The 19,232-nt window shown below is 45.6% G+C and overlaps 1 protein-coding gene across 2 annotated transcripts in view; it reads left to right on the forward strand.

Annotated features, from left to right (window-relative positions):
- Nucleotides 1–729: 729 nt before the first annotated feature.
- Nucleotides 730–19,232, forward strand: part of LONRF1 (LON peptidase N-terminal domain and ring finger 1) — a 44,913-nt gene continuing 26,410 nt past the window's right edge. For both annotated transcript variants that reach the window (XM_063920870.1, XM_063920871.1), the window contains exons 1-3: nt 730–1,302; nt 3,894–4,012; nt 6,884–7,006. In XM_063920870.1, coding sequence (XP_063776940.1) covers nt 867–1,302; nt 3,894–4,012; nt 6,884–7,006 — 678 coding nt within the window. In that variant the 5' untranslated portion in view covers nt 730–866. The remainder of the gene's footprint in view (nt 1,303–3,893; nt 4,013–6,883; nt 7,007–19,232) is intronic.

Here is a 19,232-nt window from a genome sequence, read left to right on the forward strand (position 1 = left end):
ACTGTGAGGTAAAGTACATAGCACACTGAATTACAAAGGTTTTATGTAAAATGGATATAAGCAAATTCATCTGAGCTGTCTCCGTCGTCTATAGAAGCTTCCATGTTATACATTCCTGAGTTAAAGCGCTGAAGCATATTGGTAGTTGGTTTAAAATCCTTGAAACAAATACCCAAGCGTCTTAAACCATATCTGACAAAGAATACCACATAAAGTGGTCCTGAATTGCTTCACTGTTGTGTGTCTGGTCAGTGTCTTTGTTGTTGTCATTGTTAAAAACAAATTAGCCCTACTGAATACACACAACCAGCAGTCTGCAACAATAGACATAATGAATGACTCATCATCATTTCTTTAAGACTATTCATCCACAACGTCTCACCTACAGTATGTCTGTGTGAGGATCTGTGTTGAATGGATGAATGACTAATTATCTCTGAAAGTCGGTGTCAGTGATACCTAAAAACAAAAGAAGCCCAAAAACAAGCAGCAAAAAAAATTATAAGCCCAAAAACAAGCAACAAGCAACCACCCAAAAAAATAAGCAACCAGAAGAAAAAACAAGCCCAATTCCGCTTGTTATAAGCTGAATTGGCAACTATGGCTGTGATCAGAGCACATGTACGATGACGAGCGCACCGACCTCGTCTGCTCCCTCCCTCCCCGGCCCGGCCTCCCTCTGCTGTTACAAAACTGGGCAGAGGCCGCGGCGTGTTTTATAACCTGCCCTAGGGCGGCAGCCAATGGGAAGTGTCCGCGGCGGTCACATGATCAGTCCTTATGTAAGAGGAGGCGGGGCAGCGGCCCCGGGAGGCTCTGGCTACTGAATGTTGCCGAGTTCCCGGTGACACCGTTCACAGTCAGATATGTCCGGACCCCGCTGCGGGATGGCGGCGCTAAAGGAAGCCTTGGAATCCGCTCGGCCGCTGCAGCTGGAGGGGCTGGTGGAGTGCCTGCTGCGGCAGTACAGGAGCTTGGACCGAGGGGGCGCTGCAGAGGGACCCACCACCAGAGAAAAGCTGCTGTGCCCGGGCTGTGGGGGCTTCCTCCGTGACCCGGTGACCGCCCACTGCGGGCACACGTACTGCTGGCCCTGCTTGAGGGGGGAGCCAAGAAAGCGCTGCCGGGTGTGCCAGGGGGACATGGGCTGCCCTCCCCGCCGGACTTGCGTGCTGCTCCGACAGCTGGTGGATCGGTGTGTGCCCGGGATCCGGGGCTGGCAGCACCGGGACATCGCTGAGCTGCTGAGCGCCGGGCAGCACCAAGAGGCCCTGCACACTATCCGCCTGGCCATGGACACAGGTAACTCACAGCCCGGGCACCATACTCTGCCTGTTACTTCCCGGGGCATCACAGTGACAGTGGGGATCTGCAATGGGGATGGCACCACTGCCCGGGGGGTATCAGTGACAGTAGGAGTTTGGGGATCTGCCTTGGGGTTGCCACTACTGCCCCTTGTGTCATAGTGACAGAAGGGATGTGGGATCTGCACTAGGGCTGGCCCCACTGCCCGGGACATCACGGTGATAGTAGGGGTGTGGGGATCTGCGCTGGGATTGGCACCATTGCCTGAGGCATCATAGTAACAGGGATGTAGCTATCTGTACTGGGCTGGCAGCACTTTCCGGGGCATCAGTGACAGTAGTGGTGGCGGGATCTGCCCTGGGAGTGGCAGCACTGCCCGTGACATCACAATGACAGTAGGGGTGTGGGGATCTGCCCTGGGGTTGGCACCACTGCCCGAGGTAAAATAGTGACAGTGATGTGGCCATCTGTACTGGGCTGGTGGCACATCCTGTGGCATCAGAGACATTAGTAGTGCTGGCGGGATCTGCCCATAACATCACAATGATGGTAGGTGTGTGGGGATCTGCAGTGGGGTTGGCACCACTGCTCTGTTTACCACCCTCCGTTCATTTTACTCTACAGTGTGTGCACTGTGCATGCTGTTTTTGTCTGGCAATCTTCCTTTGCAGGGCACTATGCTTTATCTGTAGGTTTGATGAAGGTATTACTGCCTGGTTGCTTAGAAATGCCAATCTATACCCTTCAGGGTTAGGCCATACTGTATGTGAGCAGTGCACAACAGCACTGAGGAGAGATGCACACTGGGTAGGTTTCTGGGACCCTTCTTAGTGACCAGGTATATTTTGACCAGTATATCTGGCTTGATAATAACCGGCCTGTTGGGGATCTTTGGTGCAGATTTGAAAATTGTATATTTATTATACATTGCCTGGTCTGTGGCATGACTTTATAGTGTAACGTGAAGATGAAAGTCTTTAGTTGTTCCAAAGTGTACAAGTATAGTGTTTTGTATCCGTCCATGAGCAATGCCATACGATCCATCCTGACTCCCAGGACTGACTGTCCAACTGTTGCCTGTCCGCTTCCTTGTGTTTTTTAATGCAAGTTACATGCATTGAGATCAGATGTGGGGCACATTTCTATTGGGTGAGGTTTCACTGACCTGTGGCCTACTCTGCACTGACTGGACTCTGAAGACCATGTTCTAAGCATGCAACAAATGTGTTCTCGCCTACCTGTTAATGTATTTTCATAAGACTAAAATCAGTATTGAACATAAGCTACATGGTTTTTAATATTTTTTTCCCACCGTTGGATTGTAAAATCTTAGCACCGTTTGTTTTTAGAACGTGGCACAACTGCTTTCTGATGGGACAGGGCGCACCCAGTACAATTACTTAACATGCACTTGTTGTTTGATTTGCCTGAACTCTCTGTATTAATACCACATGTTCTCACAAAGAGGTAATACAAGGTCTTTTGGAGGCACTTGAGGAGAGGAACCTGAAACCTCATTGATCATGGTGTCTCCTGCTCTAAGTCTCTCCATTGTAGTTCACCACCGGGTAATCATGATCCTTCCCACACTCCACTCCCGCAGTGCAGAATGATTCTTTTTTTTTTTTTCTCTGGCTTTTAATTGTTGTTGTTGTTATTATTATTATTTGGTAAGTGATTTAGAAGACCTTTTCCTTTAGATCATGGGCAGACTGCTGCCATTGGCATGTAACCTTTCCATGCACAGAATTCTTCGTTAAAGTTTTTATCATTAACCAGGTCCCCACAGGGAGGGGTATGGGTGGGGGACTGAGCTTTTTTTGTAAAACCTATCATATCGTTCTGCAAATTAGTGAAGTTAGAGCCGGCACAATTCTTGGGAAGCAGCAGTATATTTGTTACGTAGAGCCTGTATATACAGGCTTCCTAAATGGCAGTACGAATCTGTGATGACAGTGGTGTAGTAAGTGTGGCCATACATATACAGAGGTACTAGGGATCTGATGAGGGGTGTATTGTTAGGAAACATGGTTTGGCATATCCCTAGGAAAGAAGCTCCACCTCTAGGTCACATGACGCTTGGTTATGAAAGGAGTAACTTGTGATGTCATGTCTTACACAACCAGCATTACATACCTTGCATGTTGGGAGAGCTGGAAAGGAGGGCGTTGAAGCATCGTACTTGCAAGGGGACATCTAAAACACATCTTCAATTTATTTATTTTTCTCCTGCAATCTGCAGTAATGGTTAATAATGCCGTTGATAGTTTATCTGCTAAGTGATAAGAGGATTGCTATGCCCTGGTATGGTGTAGATTCCATGTAGCTTTTGAGAAGAAAACAGTTTGACATAGACTGAATGAAATGTCAGTGCTGCCCTTTAGCTCGGCTTTTGGCTGCCAGGACTTGTGCAGTATCTAGCGTGGGCATTGCCCATTTACATTACACTGGTTTCACATTCAGAAACTGTCTTTTTAGCTGCTGTCCCTGATCTGTGTTAGTACTTTACTTTAGCACATTTTTATTAATACTTTGCCTGGAATGTTGATAATTCAGAATATTTATGCGTGCACGTTTCACCCTTGCAGATCCTAATGATTTGATACTACGTGTTTACAGAGCGGAATCCTATGCTGCACTGTTTGAATTTGGAGAAGCTCACAAGGAACTGGACTTTGTTCTCTCCAAACAACGCAACTGGCCAGAGGTGATTATTGTAATGTAGCAATATTGTGCCATACTTACGTCATTAATTTTTCCTAGTGAGGCCATTGTTTATTAGTCACCCTTAATTCAAGATTTCACCTTTCATAATGGGTGCACACACGCACAGTGGCTAACTTTGTTAGGTTCATTTACTGGTTAATGCAAAGAACTAAATTGCAGTCATGTTGCCTGGAAACACTCCTGTGTTCCAGAAGACTTCAAAGATGACATAATTCCCATTCACAAAAAAGGTGACCCTACAAACTGTAAAAAGTACTTAGGCATAAGTTTACTAACAACGTCCAGCAAAATACTAACATCAGTTATACACTCAAGGCTACTAAAAACACAAGGAAGCAAATGCAAAGAGCAACAAGCTGGCTTTAGGCCTAGTAGAGGCTGCAGTGATCGTATTTTAGCTGCCAAGCAAAGTGAGTAGAATCACGCCTACAATCAAAGAACTTTTTCTTTTTCTTTTTTTTTTTTTTCTTTATGTTTTTGTTAACTTTATTTATTATCAGTTATTTATATAGGGCACACGTGTAAATGTGCCCTCTTACATCTTTGCTTTGTGCGCTACAAGTCATGTTACACCTAATGCATGAGTGCCGTGTTACTGTGTAGCGTAGTGCCTCTTATTTTGGCATTTTTTTCCACGGAAATGCGTCTTAGATGCAAAGTAATGTAAAAGAATGCACAAGCAACTTCTGCTGATTAGAATATGTAGCATGCCTATATTCTGTGTGTCACTGCGACTGTATTTGTATACAAAATGTTATGCTACAGTGTTTTAATGGAAAACACTGTAAGGTGACATTTGGGATGCAGATAGAGCATTGTGATGCGCCAAAGAAAACTTTGCTAAAGCAGTTTGCCCAATACCTTCAACCATTGCACTTCCATATTGATGATGCCAAGCAAGCCGCCCTAAACCAATCCCAGTGGTGTGCAATTATTAGCGATTCCTGCCTTTGGCTGTCACAGTGCCGGTAAGCTTATCCTACTGGCGCTAACAACAATTAAGTCTAAGGGCCTTATTCAGGTTTGTTAGCGAACCAAAAAAAGCAAGCATTTGGGCAAAACTATGGTGCACTGCAGGTGGGGCAGATGTAACACATACAGAGAGTTAGATTTGGGTGGGGTGTGTTCAAACTGAAATCTAAATTGCAGTGTAGAAATTAAGCAGCCAGTATTTATCCTGCATAGAACCAATGTAACCCACCAAAATGTAATGGTGCATACACACTTGCAGAGAAAGTAAACAATGTCGCTCATTTTCACCCTTCTTGAATGATGTAGTTTACTTTCTCAGCTAGAGTGTATGCCGCCGCCGAGCGATGCGCGGGTCGTTAACAACCCTCGCTGTTGGCTGTGCATGCAGCTCAATTTGGACTGTCGTCCAAGAGCGTGGACGTCCCTGAGTGATATGGTCATCATATCGCTCAGTGTGTATGCCCGGCCCAGGAGGGGAAACACTAGGTGATGTCGCTCATAGAGCAGGTCGCCCTGCACGTTACATATGCCCCACCTGCAGTGCAACATGGTTTTGCCTTGTTGCTATCTTTTTCTCTATCATCCGTCTGGGGGTCGCTGCTTACTTACAATTGGGTTAGAGAGTGTGAGTATGGAGTTTGGCACAAGCTATGAAAAGAACTAACTCCTCCCCCTCTAACCCCTCCCATCAACGCTAAAAAACCTGAATAATCCCCTAAGTCGTGTTTTACTTCATGAAATAAAGCGTGCAGATGTGGGCAGTTGGCTCAGCTGTTCTACAGACCAAACACGAGAATGGGGTAGAAATGTGAATTTGAGCGTGCATCACTGTTTGTGCCAACTAAGGTGGTTTGGGCAAAATATTGGCAAGTTAGTGGTTATTTGAGCGGGTGTATATTGCCGTATTGCTTTTTCCCTTTTATATAATATGTTTGCATAATTATAGATTCGGTTTCCTAGATCTAACTTTGTATTGATCTTAAATTGCTACATTACATATCATAGGGTGTCAGCCCCTATATGCTATAACTTAGATGTAATATCTTCATCCAACCTCGCTACTTGTCTATTAAACTTGTCATCCTGACTTCTGACTATTGAAATCCAGTTATCTAACCTGTGTTCTCCCCCTCCATTCCAGAGTGAGCTAAGTTATCATCATACCTAATGTTAATTTAAAAATAATGCAGACCTATTCTTCCAAAGGTCCCCTCCAGTCATTACTTGAATTTCTTAGTTTTCTTGTATTTTTGTTATTTATGTGAATACTTCTGTATCTGCATATATGTAAAGCAAACTATTAGTAGCTTTCTCCATTCCCATCTCCCCAATGCTGACTTGATGTCTAGAGATTCTATAGTAATTACGGTAGTACTGTTACCAAGCCCTCTTCATTGTCCTTATGGAGCTGTTGCTAGACCCACCGCCGTTATCTGTGCATTTTGCTGCTCTCCTGTTAATTGACAGGGTAACTCTAAAAACACAAATATATGAACCAACATAGACACTCACTGTTCTGCTAGGGGTGTGCGTTACTGCCGCTGGGGATCCTGGCGGGGGCGCAACAAGCCCCTTGCGTGCTGGGTGGCGAGCTGCGCTCGCCACAGGTTCTACTCCCACTCTATGGGTGTCGTGGACACCCACGAGTGGGAATATTCCCAGCTAGTTGGCATTTATAGGGGGCGGGATGTAGCTGTCAGAAATGTGACCGGCTGTCTCTGACCGCTTGTCACATAACTACATCCCGTTCTGCTAATATGGTGGCCTTAATGCTGAAACGGTGGGGGCGTATCTGTTTTGTTTACCTGTTAAGAACATCGTGCTGTGGGATTCCTTGTGTATGGATGTCATTGCAACCGTTGTGTTCACTTTATTCAAGGTCTACTTCAGAAAAGCTAAAATTCTTCAGGACACAGGACATCTGTATGAATCACTGACAACTTATCTGCAGTGCTTGGCTGTTGATGAAGAGTTTACATCTGCCATTACAGAGATAGAAAAGGTAATGGATGATTCTCTTCCATTTGTTCTATAGGTTCTGTAAGTCTTTTCCCTACCATGAACCTCTAAACCTTTGCTTTAGTCAGACATAATTAATGGCGCTATGTTCTCTGTGTTTGTTGGCTCCAAAAGGTGGTGTTTTTTTGGGGGGTTTTGTTGTTGTTGTTTTTTTTTTGTCATTTAAAATCGTTTACAGACAAATGGCTAACATTTTATAATATAATTTAAAAAAAAAAAAAACATGTTTATTCCAGCATATATAGACTGCAGGCTATCTGTAATGAAAGGGTGGCGATCTATGTAATAATTATTAGTGAGTTTTTGAGTGTGCATATGAAATACCACAATAAAGACCAAAAAGTCCTACATAACATTATAATGGAATAAATAATCTATATAATGTTCCAGATGATGTGTGGTAAAACATACTCAATAATGGGTATCGCCTTTAATATATATATATATATATATATATAACAACAGAAAATGCTCCGGCACTCCAGCAATCCCGTAGGACCGGCTTGCTCAGGTGCCCTCCCCTGGGGGGTCACCCCAAGATGCATACAATGAAAGAAGAGGCGGCACTCAGAGTCTTGGTAGCGGTGTCAAACTTGTATTACGTGCGATCTACGTTTCGGGGACCAACTCCCCTTCGTCAGGATAACTGCACAAGTGAATCAAACAGGTTTATATAACAGTGAACTTACCCCCACATCAGATTCCCCACGCCCGTTCTCCGCTGGCCCCGCCGTTCAGGTTTCCGGCAAGCGTCACTGCTCACTCCGGCGGAACCGGAAGTGACGTCGCGGCTCCCTCCTGCGTGACCATGGAGACACTGAAACAATAACAAACACAAGTGTATGAACATCGTGTTAAGCAATAAGACTGTAGCATAAAACAGCAATACAGATAAAGTGCATTCACATGTCATGGTGAAACATTAGTCATTATTAGACAATTTAAAAATATACCTAAACAAGATAGATGTATTTTGTTAAAAACGAACTGTGTCACTAATTCCAAGTGGACACCAGCAGATACATGGTGAATTAAAAAACTCAGTGGATCTCGGTAACAACATTGCGGTGCTTCTAGATCATAGGGTATAGCTATTATGTGCCACTAAAGAGCTTCCATATAGTTACTTGCTACTGGAATAACATCCTATGCTGTCACTACTATATGTTTCTTGGTGTGTCAGACCCCCAGGGGACAAAAGAATTCATGCTGTCTTCTAGGGCTCCTAGTAGGTCTGTGCCGTACTGTCAGGGTGTATAGGTTTCGGCAATTATGCACCCAACTTGTGGTAGCTTATGGTAAAGAGATTAATGTCAGACCTTAAAAAAGAAATTATTGTGAGACATTAAAGGAAATTAATGAGGCCCAAGCTCTCGTTAAGCCCACCTGGTTTCAGTGTGTTGAGCCTATGTATCCACATAGACTCAAGCTGGAGCAGTTTTTTGCCCCTATTGCCACCACGAGGAGCCTCGGGGACATGGTCGATGATACGGTGTTTAAATGTGGCCATGCTATGCCTGTGTTCTAAAAAATGCTTGGCCACTGGCTGCTCACCCTCCCCAGATGACAGCGCATTTCTAATTGCGAGCCTATGTTGCGCCATCCTCACCTTAAATTGGCATTCCGTTTTACCAATATAATAACGCCCACATGGGCAAATGATGGCATAGACCACAAATTTTGATGTGCACGTGAGTGGCCAGCTGATGTTAAATTTCTTGCCCGAAAAGGGATGTGAAATGCTGTCTCCAGGAGACATATGTGTGCACGTCGTGCAGCCTGAGCACTTAAAACAGCCATTTTTACGGGATAGAAAATGCTTAGGTGGAAGTGGTTTGAGCCTGGTCATATCAGTTTTAACTAGCCAGTCCCTGATGTTTCTACCACGTGTGTAGCTGGGCATCACTCTCTTATCTCGAAAGGTTTTTAGGTCTGGGTCAGTGGCCACCAAAGGCCAGAATTGACGCAGCTTCTTGGCACTATGCTCGCTCTGGGTGCTAAATTCGGTGATCCATGGAATGACTTTAGTCATGTCCTGTGCCGGTTTGGATGATAATAGCTCCTCCCTACTTTTAGCTGCAGCTTTTAGTTTAGCGGTTTGGAGGAGGTCACGTGGATACCCTCTCTCAGCGAACCTCTGCTCCATTTCCTCCAGTTGTGCCTCTTTCACTTTGGTGTTACTATTGACCCTGCAGACCCTGAGGAACTGGGAGTATGGTAAACCCTGTAACGTGGATTTAGGATGGAAACTGTCATATCTTAACAGTGTGTCCCGATCGGACGGTTTTTTATACAGGCTAGTTTCCAAACTTCCATTTCCCAGGGTCAGCTGGACGTCCAAGAAGCATATCTCGGTTTTGCTGTGACTTAAGGTCAGCTTTACGGGACTGTCTGTGGAATTATGTGCTGTTACAAGATCACAAAGATCTTGTGCCTCATCTCTCCAAAACACTAATAAGTCATCTATATATCTATAGTAGATGAACAATCTATGGGAAATGGCAGGGTTGGTGAAGAACAGTGCCCGCTCTACTTCCCACATGTAGGCATTAGCGAACGAGGGTGCCACGGCTGACCCCATGGGGTCAGCCGTGGCACCCTCGTTCGCTAATGCCTACATGTGGGAAGTAGAGCGGGCACTGTTCTTCACCAACCCTGCCATTTCCCATAGATTGTTCATCTACTATAGATATATAGATGACTTATTAGTGTTTTGGAGAGATGAGGCACAAGATCTTTGTGATCTTGTAACAGCACATAATTCCACAGACAGTCCCGTAAAGCTGACCTTAAGTCACAGCAAAACCGAGATATGCTTCTTGGACGTCCAGCTGACCCTGGGAAATGGAAGTTTGGAAACTAGCCTGTATAAAAAACCGTCCGATCGGAACACACTGTTAAGATATGACAGTTTCCATCCTAAATCCACGTTACAGGGTTTACCATACTCCCAGTTCCTCAGGGTCTGCAGGGTCAATAGTAACACCAAAGTGAAAGAGGCACAACTGGAGGAAATGGAGCAGAGGTTCGCTGAGAGAGGGTATCCACGTGACCTCCTCCAAACCGCTAAACTAAAAGCTGCAGCTAAAAGTAGGGAGGAGCTATTATCATCCAAACCGGCACAGGACATGACTAAAGTCATTCCATGGATCACCGAATTTAGCACCCAGAGCGAGCATAGTGCCAAGAAGCTGCGTCAATTCTGGCCTTTGGTGGCCACTGACCCAGACCTAAAAACCTTTCGAGATAAGAGAGTGATGCCCAGCTACACACGTGGTAGAAACATCAGGGACTGGCTAGTTAAAACTGACATGACCAGGCTCAAACCACTTCCACCTAAGCATTTTCTATCCCGTAAAAATGGCTGTTTTAAGTGCTCAGGCTGCACGACGTGCACACATATGTCTCCTGGAGACAGCATTTCACATCCCTTTTCGGGCAAGAAATTTAACATCAGCTGGCCACTCACGTGCACATCAAAATTTGTGGTCTATGCCATCATTTGCCCATGTGGGCGTTATTATAGTGGTAAAACGGAATGCCAATTTAAGGTGAGGATGGCGCAACATAGGCTCGCAATTAGAAATGCGCTGTCATCTGGGGAGGGTGAGCAGCCAGTGGCCAAGCATTTTTTAGAACACAGGCATAGCATGGCCACATTTAAACACCGTATCATCGACCATGTCCCCGAGGCTCCTCGTGGTGGCAATAGGGGCAAAAAACTGCTCCAGCTTGAGTCTATGTGGATACATAGGCTCAACACACTGAAACCAGGTGGGCTTAACGAGAGCTTGGGCCTCATTAATTTCCTTTAATGTCTCACAATAATTTCTTTTTTAAGGTCTGACATTAATCTCTTTACCATAAGCTACCACAAGTTGGGTGCATAATTGCCGAAACCTATACACCCTGACAGTACGGCACAGACCTACTAGGAGCCCTAGAAGACAGCATGAATTCTTTGGTCCCCTGGGGGTCTGACACACCAAGAAACATATAGTAGTGACAGCATAGGATGTTATTCCAGTAGCAAGTAACTATATGGAAGCTCTTTAGTGGCACATAATAGCTATACCCTATGATCTAGAAGCACCGCAATGTTGTTACCGAGATCCACTGAGTTTTTTAATTCACCATGTATCTGCTGGTGTCCACTTGGAATTAGTGACACAGTTCGTTTTTAACAAAATACATCTATCTTGTTTAGGTATATTTTTAAATTGTCTAATAATGACTAATGTTTCACCATGACATGTGAATGCACTTTATCTGTATTGCTGTTTTATGCTACAGTCTTATTGCTTAACACGATGTTCATACACTTGTGTTTGTTATTGTTTCAGTGTCTCCATGGTCACGCAGGAGGGAGCCGCGACGTCACTTCCGGTTCCGCCGGAGTGAGCAGTGACGCTTGCCGGAAACCTGAACGGCGGGGCCAGCGGAGAACGGGCGTGGGGAATCTGATGTGGGGGTAAGTTCACTGTTATATAAACCTGTTTGATTCACTTGTGCAGTTATCCTGACGAAGGGGAGTTGGTCCCCGAAACGTAGATCGCACGTAATACAAGTTTGACACCGCTACCAAGACTCTGAGTGCCGCCTCTTCTTTCATTGTATGTATATATATATATATATATATATATATATATATATATATATATATATATATATATATATATATATATATATATATATATATATATATATATATATATATATATATACACACACACACACACACACACACACACACACACACACACACACACCTATATATATATATATATATATATATATATATACACACACATATATATACACACACACATACACTAAGCGATTACACTTAAAGATATGAACGATCTCGTTCATTAATGAAAGATATTGTTTATATCTTTCAGTGTGTAGGCACCAGCGACGAACGACGCGCAGCACCGCGCTCGTTCATCGTTTGTGCCGACTCTTTTAAACATGCAAGCCAATATGGACAATTTCGTCCATATTAGCATGCACTGCTATTGTGACGGAGGGAGTAAAGAAATTTCACCCCCCCCCCCCCCCCCCCCCGTCAACTCCCCCTCACTTCCTCTTCAGTTCTGATGTTTCAGTATAAAATGAGTGCACAATGTATCCAGTTGTTGGCATGTATCAACATTAGTATCCAAAAGTAAATATTTACAAATGAATAACATGCAAAGTATAGAATACAGTAAAACGTTTTTAATATTTGAATTAAAAATAATATTGCGGGACTTCCGGTGGGCGGGCCATCCAGCATGGCTGCTTTTTAGAGGAGCTCCGGCCTGCGGGATGGAAATCCACAGGCATCCCCCTGCTATCTAACCTCTAATCTCCTGAGAAACCCTCTCTGTTTCTCCCTACATCACGGGGAGCCTGGGGATACCCTGCAGAGGTGGGAGCGTGAACGTATGCCCCTGAAGTTCGGCCTTCAAAGAGACGGCCTGCATGAACGCCGGCGTGTGGTCTGGCGCGAAAAGTGGAGGCCTGGTGCTACCCGACCCCTGCCGCCCACGCTGGGACTCTCCCTTACCTGCGGCTCCTTGGTGGTGACCCCTCCGTCCTGGGACAGTGTGGAAGCGAGGAGCTCCTGCTGGCGGATCTGCAGCCCCTACTCCGCTGAGCGCTCGTTTTCGCCGCTGGCTGTGGTGTGGCGCCAGGCCGGCGGAGGTCGCTGGAGCGGTGGACTTCGACCCGGCTCCCCCCGCTTCTGCTTCCGCGGCAGTGTCCGGAGGTGAGACCAAGCGGCGAGGAGATGCTTGACTGGCTGCGGCATGACGCCGAATTGGAGAGGTGGACTCTGACCCGGCTCCCCCCTGCTTCCACGGCTGCGCTGCAGGGTCCGGAGGCGAAGCTGGGTGACGCGGCGGTGATCGGCTCCGGAGACGGGTACCGGAGGAGTGACGGCGGAAGAGACCGGGAGTCATATACCAACAAAGGGCGAGGCGAGAGCCTGCTGAATTGGTGCCGGCTGCTAACTGAGGGGGTGGCCGCTGTTGCCCTCGGCTCCCTGAGTGTTGGGATCTTTACCCAGCCCTTTGAACCTGCTGCCAGTGACTGAACGCCCTGAGTACTGGGACCTTGTAGCGATCAGCAATGGGGATTACTGGGGTGAGCTTCGTGCCTGCTCGGCCACTCTGGGGAGACTCTTTGATATTGGCCGTGCTTTGGAGTTGGGGGCCGTGTAGTGACCGCTGCATTGGAAGATATAGTGGCCGTTTAAGAACTTGCCTGCCACTGATTACTGACTGCTTGGTCCTGCAGCCTGGGACTGCATCATTACCTGCGGGACTTGTGGGACCTCCTTTTAAACTTGTTGCCACCTGCCTGCTAAGTGCCTCTCCCCAACTTCTTTTGCACTACCTCACACCTCTCTTCTCTGTCTTGCTAAATTCTCTCTTTTTTCTTCTCCCTGTCTGTCCACCATTAATATTGTACTTACCACTATTGTTTGAATTTAAATTATACAGCACTGGTACATGAGTTCATAGAGGCTTGAGTAACCCCTGTGCAGAAATCTCTGAGGTCGCGGTGCCACCTGCTGGCTGCTTGGTGCTGTGACGCTCGGATTCTTTTCACTGGCTATATGAATCCTCCGTTACCCTATATAAAGCCCTTTCATTTGGGCAACTTATAATACCCCTCATAGTATCTGTAACATCTTGGTTCTGCCCGGACCTCAGCCTCAACCAGATGGTTTATGGGTTAAACTTGGAGCTATTTTGGAGTTGAGGTATATCTTCGCCTCCGCTGCCACCTGGTGCCTGCTTGCAGTTGTGCAATATAACTTTACCGGCGCAATCCCTCTGCTGTTGAATGCACGCTGCAGAGCTCCTTATCCTGAGCAACCTCTGTTATTGCTAACGTAGTCATAGTCGCTTCTAATTGTTCCATTGATTTATGGTACTGCTTTGAGTTTAATTTCCATCAGATGGATCTGCAACGTCATGATTATGGCGTGCCTTCTTATGCTTAGTATGTAACTTGGTGTTTTTATTTTTTGCTGAGTAGCTCTGACATATCTTCCAACTTGAGCTCTTACGTGAGGTGTTTTATTTTCATATACCACCGTGTGTTCACATCAGGGCCTGCTACCCTTTCTGTTTAGCGGTCTGACGACCGGGTGATGGACAAATTCGTCCATAAAACTCCAGCGGTTAGACCTTCTCAATCCTCAGTGAATACAAGAATGAGTAAAAACAAAAACACTGCGGGGAAACTTAACCCCCCCTCTCCTCCGGATGTAGGCAATCCTCAGGCTCGGCCTCAAGAAACAGAGGCTCTGCCTGACCAGCCCTCTTTACTACATATGGCACAGGAGATCTCGCGACTCCTCATGCCTCAAATTGACAAACTTGAAAATATACCGTTAATTGATAAAAGATTGGAACAGATACAAACACTTCTAGATTCCACACTTACAAAGATTGATCAGAACACCTCACGGATAAACTCCTTAGAGCAAAGGGTTAGTGACGGGGAAGATCAGATGCATACACTCCAACGGTCCACTGCCACCCAAGATTCATCTATTGCTACTCTGCAGGCAAAGATAGATGATCTTGAGAACAGAGATAGGAGATCGAATTTGCGCTTCGTGGGCATCCCCGAATCAATCATGGACTGGCAGTTGGCTGATTTTATATTGCATGACCTGTTCTCAGCTCTAGATATCTCCGACCCCCCCATTTCTAACGCATATTGAAAGAGCGCATAGAATCGGTCCCACTCGCCCTGATGTTGATGTGAGGCCACGGCCGGTCATTGTGCGATTTCTGGATTTCCGCATGAAGGAAAATCCTGCAATTGCTAGTGAATGGTAAACGTATTTTACTCTTTCAGGACTTCTCTGCCTCTGTTGCACAAAAGAGGAGAGAGTTTTCTGACGTTTGCAGGATGCTTCACGAGAGCAATACTAAATTTGCGTTGATGTATCCAGCTAAGTTGAGGGTACATGACATTGGCTGCACGCTAATATTTGCTGATCCTGTTACTGCCAAATCCCATGTCACAAGTATGTTGTCTCCTGAGAACCCGTAACATAAGTATTAGTTATTACTCCACAACATGTTTACTGCCTTGGGTGGGCTTATGTCTAACAACTAGGAGTCCTTGAGTCCCGTACCACACCAACCAGCTTACCACTCAATGCAGTATCTATTATTTGCTGTGGTCCTCATCTGCGCTGCTGAATTCTAGTTGTTTTGGTATTCCCTGCCTTATATACTGAGTTGGTTTAATGTACACATGAATGAGGCCTTTGGTCTCATTATCTGCTGCTCAGCTTAATTTAATTTTACTTTACGTCAATTACTACAGTTATTATTGATGTGTTCCTCGCCAGTGCTACCGGACGGTTTAGCACTTGCGCTGTTACTAGTTTGGTTTGGAAAATGTGAAGCAATGTGTGTGGGTTTTTTTTTTTTTTGTTTTGTTCTGCCCGTGCCGTGCCTCCCTCACCAGATCCGTTGCTGAGCTCTGTGGTTCAGATTGTCCCTCTCCGCTCGCTGGGATGGGGAGGGGCGACTGTGTGATGTAGTGTTCCCTCTGGATTGCCACCCTCGGGTGGGTGTAGGTTAACAGACTCATGACTGCCTTCGATACAGGAGCCTCCTCCTCGGATGATTTTTTTTTAAGATTCTGTCCTGGAATGTGGGCGGCCTCAACTCCCCGATTAAACGTAAACGGGTTCTTACACATTTAAAACTGTTCAAACCCCAGATTATATTTCTTCAAGAGACACACTGGATGTCGGGAGCCTCCTCTGCTCTTCGGGCACCTTGGTTAGATGACTGTATTTCTGCTGACAATACACGAAAGACCAGGGGGGTTGCGATCCTATTTAGTAAGAATTTACAGTACACTATTCTGAACTCCATTATTGATCCACAGGGGCGCTATTTAATTTTGGATGTAGAAGTTTGGGGTACTAAGTATACATTAGTGAATGTCTACGCACCCAATGTCGAAACTGCTGCCTTCCTCCTGGAATTGAGTTCTCAGTTGCTGCAGCGCGACAATTTTCAGCTTGTCCTGGGGGGTGACTGGAATACTGTAGATGACCCTACTGTTGATAAATCTCCCGTCCCACGCTCTTCCCAATCTTCTTTTTGGTCACACCTTCAAACTTTAATGGTCTCCCTCCAGCTTACTGATGTTTGGCGTCTCCTAAACCCCTCCGACAAATCATTTCACTTTTTTTCTCTGGGGTTCATCGATCCTGGTCCAGGATTGATTCGGTTTTAACTGCGGATTCTCTTGTCACGCGGGTCGCGCATGCTGATATCCATAACATTTTGATTTCGGATCACGCTCCGGTGACATTGATGCTAAAGAGAACTCTTCAGTCAGGGGGCTACAGACACTGGAGGTTTCCGAGTTATCTTTATAATTGCGATGACTTAAGGAAATTCTTGATAACTAATTGGGCTAACTTCTTGGACGATAACCTTGAACACTGGGATCGCCCGAATATTCTCTGGGGAGCAGCGAAAGCTGTTCTTCGAGGTCAAATTATTGAATATGTCCATATATTGAAAAAGAGAAAAATCTGGCGACTTGTACTGCACTACATTCAGAGTTAGATGCTGCGCTGCAGAATCACCATGCCCTGCACACTGAGGAATCTCTGCGGCTCTATTTGCAGGCAAAACAACTACTGAATGACCACTTGCTGGCGCAAGCAAAGCGGGACATGGTGTTTTCTTCTCACAAGTATTACCAGTGGGGTAACAAGTCTGGTCGACTTTTGGCTAATATGGCTAGGAAGAAAACTGCTCGAAAATTCATAACGGCTGTTAAACATCGGGATACGGGGCATCTCCTTACCTCTTCCCCTGCTATAGTGAAACATTTTGAATCTTATTTTGCCAACTTATATTCGGATCTCCCTTTTAATGAATGTGCTCATGCCACACTTTTTACCTGATTCGGCTTTGCCTCCTATAACGAGTGCGCAGTCGGATTTACTGGTGAGTGCAATTACTGAGGAGGAGCTTGTCTCGGCTATGTCCAAACTCCACCTGCACAAATCCCCGGGCCCGGATGACCTCTCCAATTAATTTTATAAAATCCTTCAGTCTCATATAATTCCAACTCTGCTAGAACTGTTTAACGGCCTGCTGCATCACCGTGCCCCTTTTCATCATTTCACAACGGCCCATACCATTATAATCCCCAAGCCTGCTCAGGACCCTCAATTGGTGACTTCATACAGGCCTATTACGTTGTTAAATACCGACATAAAATTATTCACCAAGATTTTGGCAGATCGACTACAAACGATTCTCCCCCACGCTCTAACTACTCATCAACTTGGCTTTGTTCGTAATACACATTCGGTAAAAGGAATTCGGGCTGCTGTTGCTGAAGTCATAGCCTCTGCTCATTCGCCCCATTCCAGGAATATACTCCTCAGCCTGGACACTACTAAGGCCTTCGATATGGTACTTTGGACCCATCTATTCAGGGTCTTGGAACGTAGACTCTTCCACCAAGATTTTGTTAACATTATTCGTTACCTATATGACTCTCCTTCCACTACCCTCTTACTGAATGGCTATACCAGTGATCCGGTGGTTATGCATCGTGGCACACGACAGGGCTGCCCCTTGTCACCCTTATTATTCAATTTGGCCATAGATCCCCCTCCATCGTTTGCTAATGACTGACACTCCGTTTCAAGGCATTCAGATAGGTCGCAGGGAGCTAAAGCTTACTGCATTTGCTGATCTACTGCTGTATGTTTCAGATCCGGAGACTTCCTTGACTCATATATTTAATCTACTGCAGGCGTATGGACATATTTCTGGCTTCAATGTTAACTGATCGAAGTCAGTGGCACTAAGACTGGGGAGTGGTGCGTTCTTGAGGAACGGGGTGGGGGGTTTACCACTGACATGGAGCTCAGATCAACTCGCCTATCTGGGGATTCAAATATCGAGACAACCGGAGCGACTTTACACCTTAAATTTTACCTCGGCTATCAGAAAAATTGAGGCAGAACTTGACACCTGGAAATCTCTGCCTTTATCGTACATGGGGAGAGCGAATTTGATAAAGATGAGATCATCCCCCCGTCTGATGTACTTTATACAGGCCATGCCACATGTGCTCCTACCTAAAGATGTTCAACGCATCAATTTTCTTTTTAGACTCTTTATTTGGCAGGGAAGAAAACCTTGTATAGCGTTGATTAAATTACAGCAAACCACGGAGAATGGGGGAATTAATTTTCCTAACGTTTTTTGGTATTCCCGGGCCGCTCAACTACGGTATTTGCATGACTGGGTGCACAATGACAACTACACAAACACTGACTTAGATAGAGTATTTTTACAAGGAGGGGACCTGGTCGCCTTTTTACACCTGCATGCTCGAGAGGTGTCTGGGGAGTGGAGGAGGAATCCACTATTGTGTAACATTAAAAAACTATGGACTGATATGCGTAATACACTAGGTCTGAACTCCCACAAATCGCTGTACCTTCCGTTCATGGCTATTCCAGACTATCAGGAGGGTAGGGCGCATTATCCATTCAACATCTGGCGGATGGGGGGTGTCTCCAAGATAGCTCATTTGGTGGATTTGCAAAGCTTGCAGCCGCTCACGTTCCAGGAAGCCACTGCTAGACATTCAGTTCTACCGTCTTGAGGAAGTCTCCGTTGCTAGGAGACGAAACGCGTTGACGCCCACTCTCGATACACTTCTCACTTGGTGATACCCGCCGAAAGGACCCAGTCCGCAGCTCAGCATAACCGTGACAGCTTCGGTCACAGCTTTTTGCCGCACGCTGGATTCATCATTGCCGCACGGCTGTACAAACACTGGTCGGGTGAGTTCTGTGTGACCCCCGCTGTGGGGCCTAACACCTGTTCCCAGTAGTTTGTTCACGGCGGCTAAATCCATCTAAATTGAACATTGCTGCTATATTTATAATTAACAAAACCTTACCGGGAAAGACAGCAACTACCAGCTGTAATTATAACAGGAAATAAAGCACACATTATTACTCCTCGTGTATTTCATCTAATGAGGACCCTGTTTCTACACTAACGCAGGAACCAGCACGGGAGCATTAATTACAGATTGCACCTTTCCTTTAAAGAACTATACTAATATCTGAGACTGTGAGACTGTCAATTATCCCTGCGGGAATTACAAACCCAAAATAATACACTGGGACGCCAGTG

The sequence above is a fragment of the Pseudophryne corroboree genome, chromosome 1 (assembly GCF_028390025.1).
Source record: "Pseudophryne corroboree isolate aPseCor3 chromosome 1, aPseCor3.hap2, whole genome shotgun sequence".
NCBI classification, from domain to species: domain Eukaryota; kingdom Metazoa; phylum Chordata; class Amphibia; order Anura; family Myobatrachidae; genus Pseudophryne; species Pseudophryne corroboree.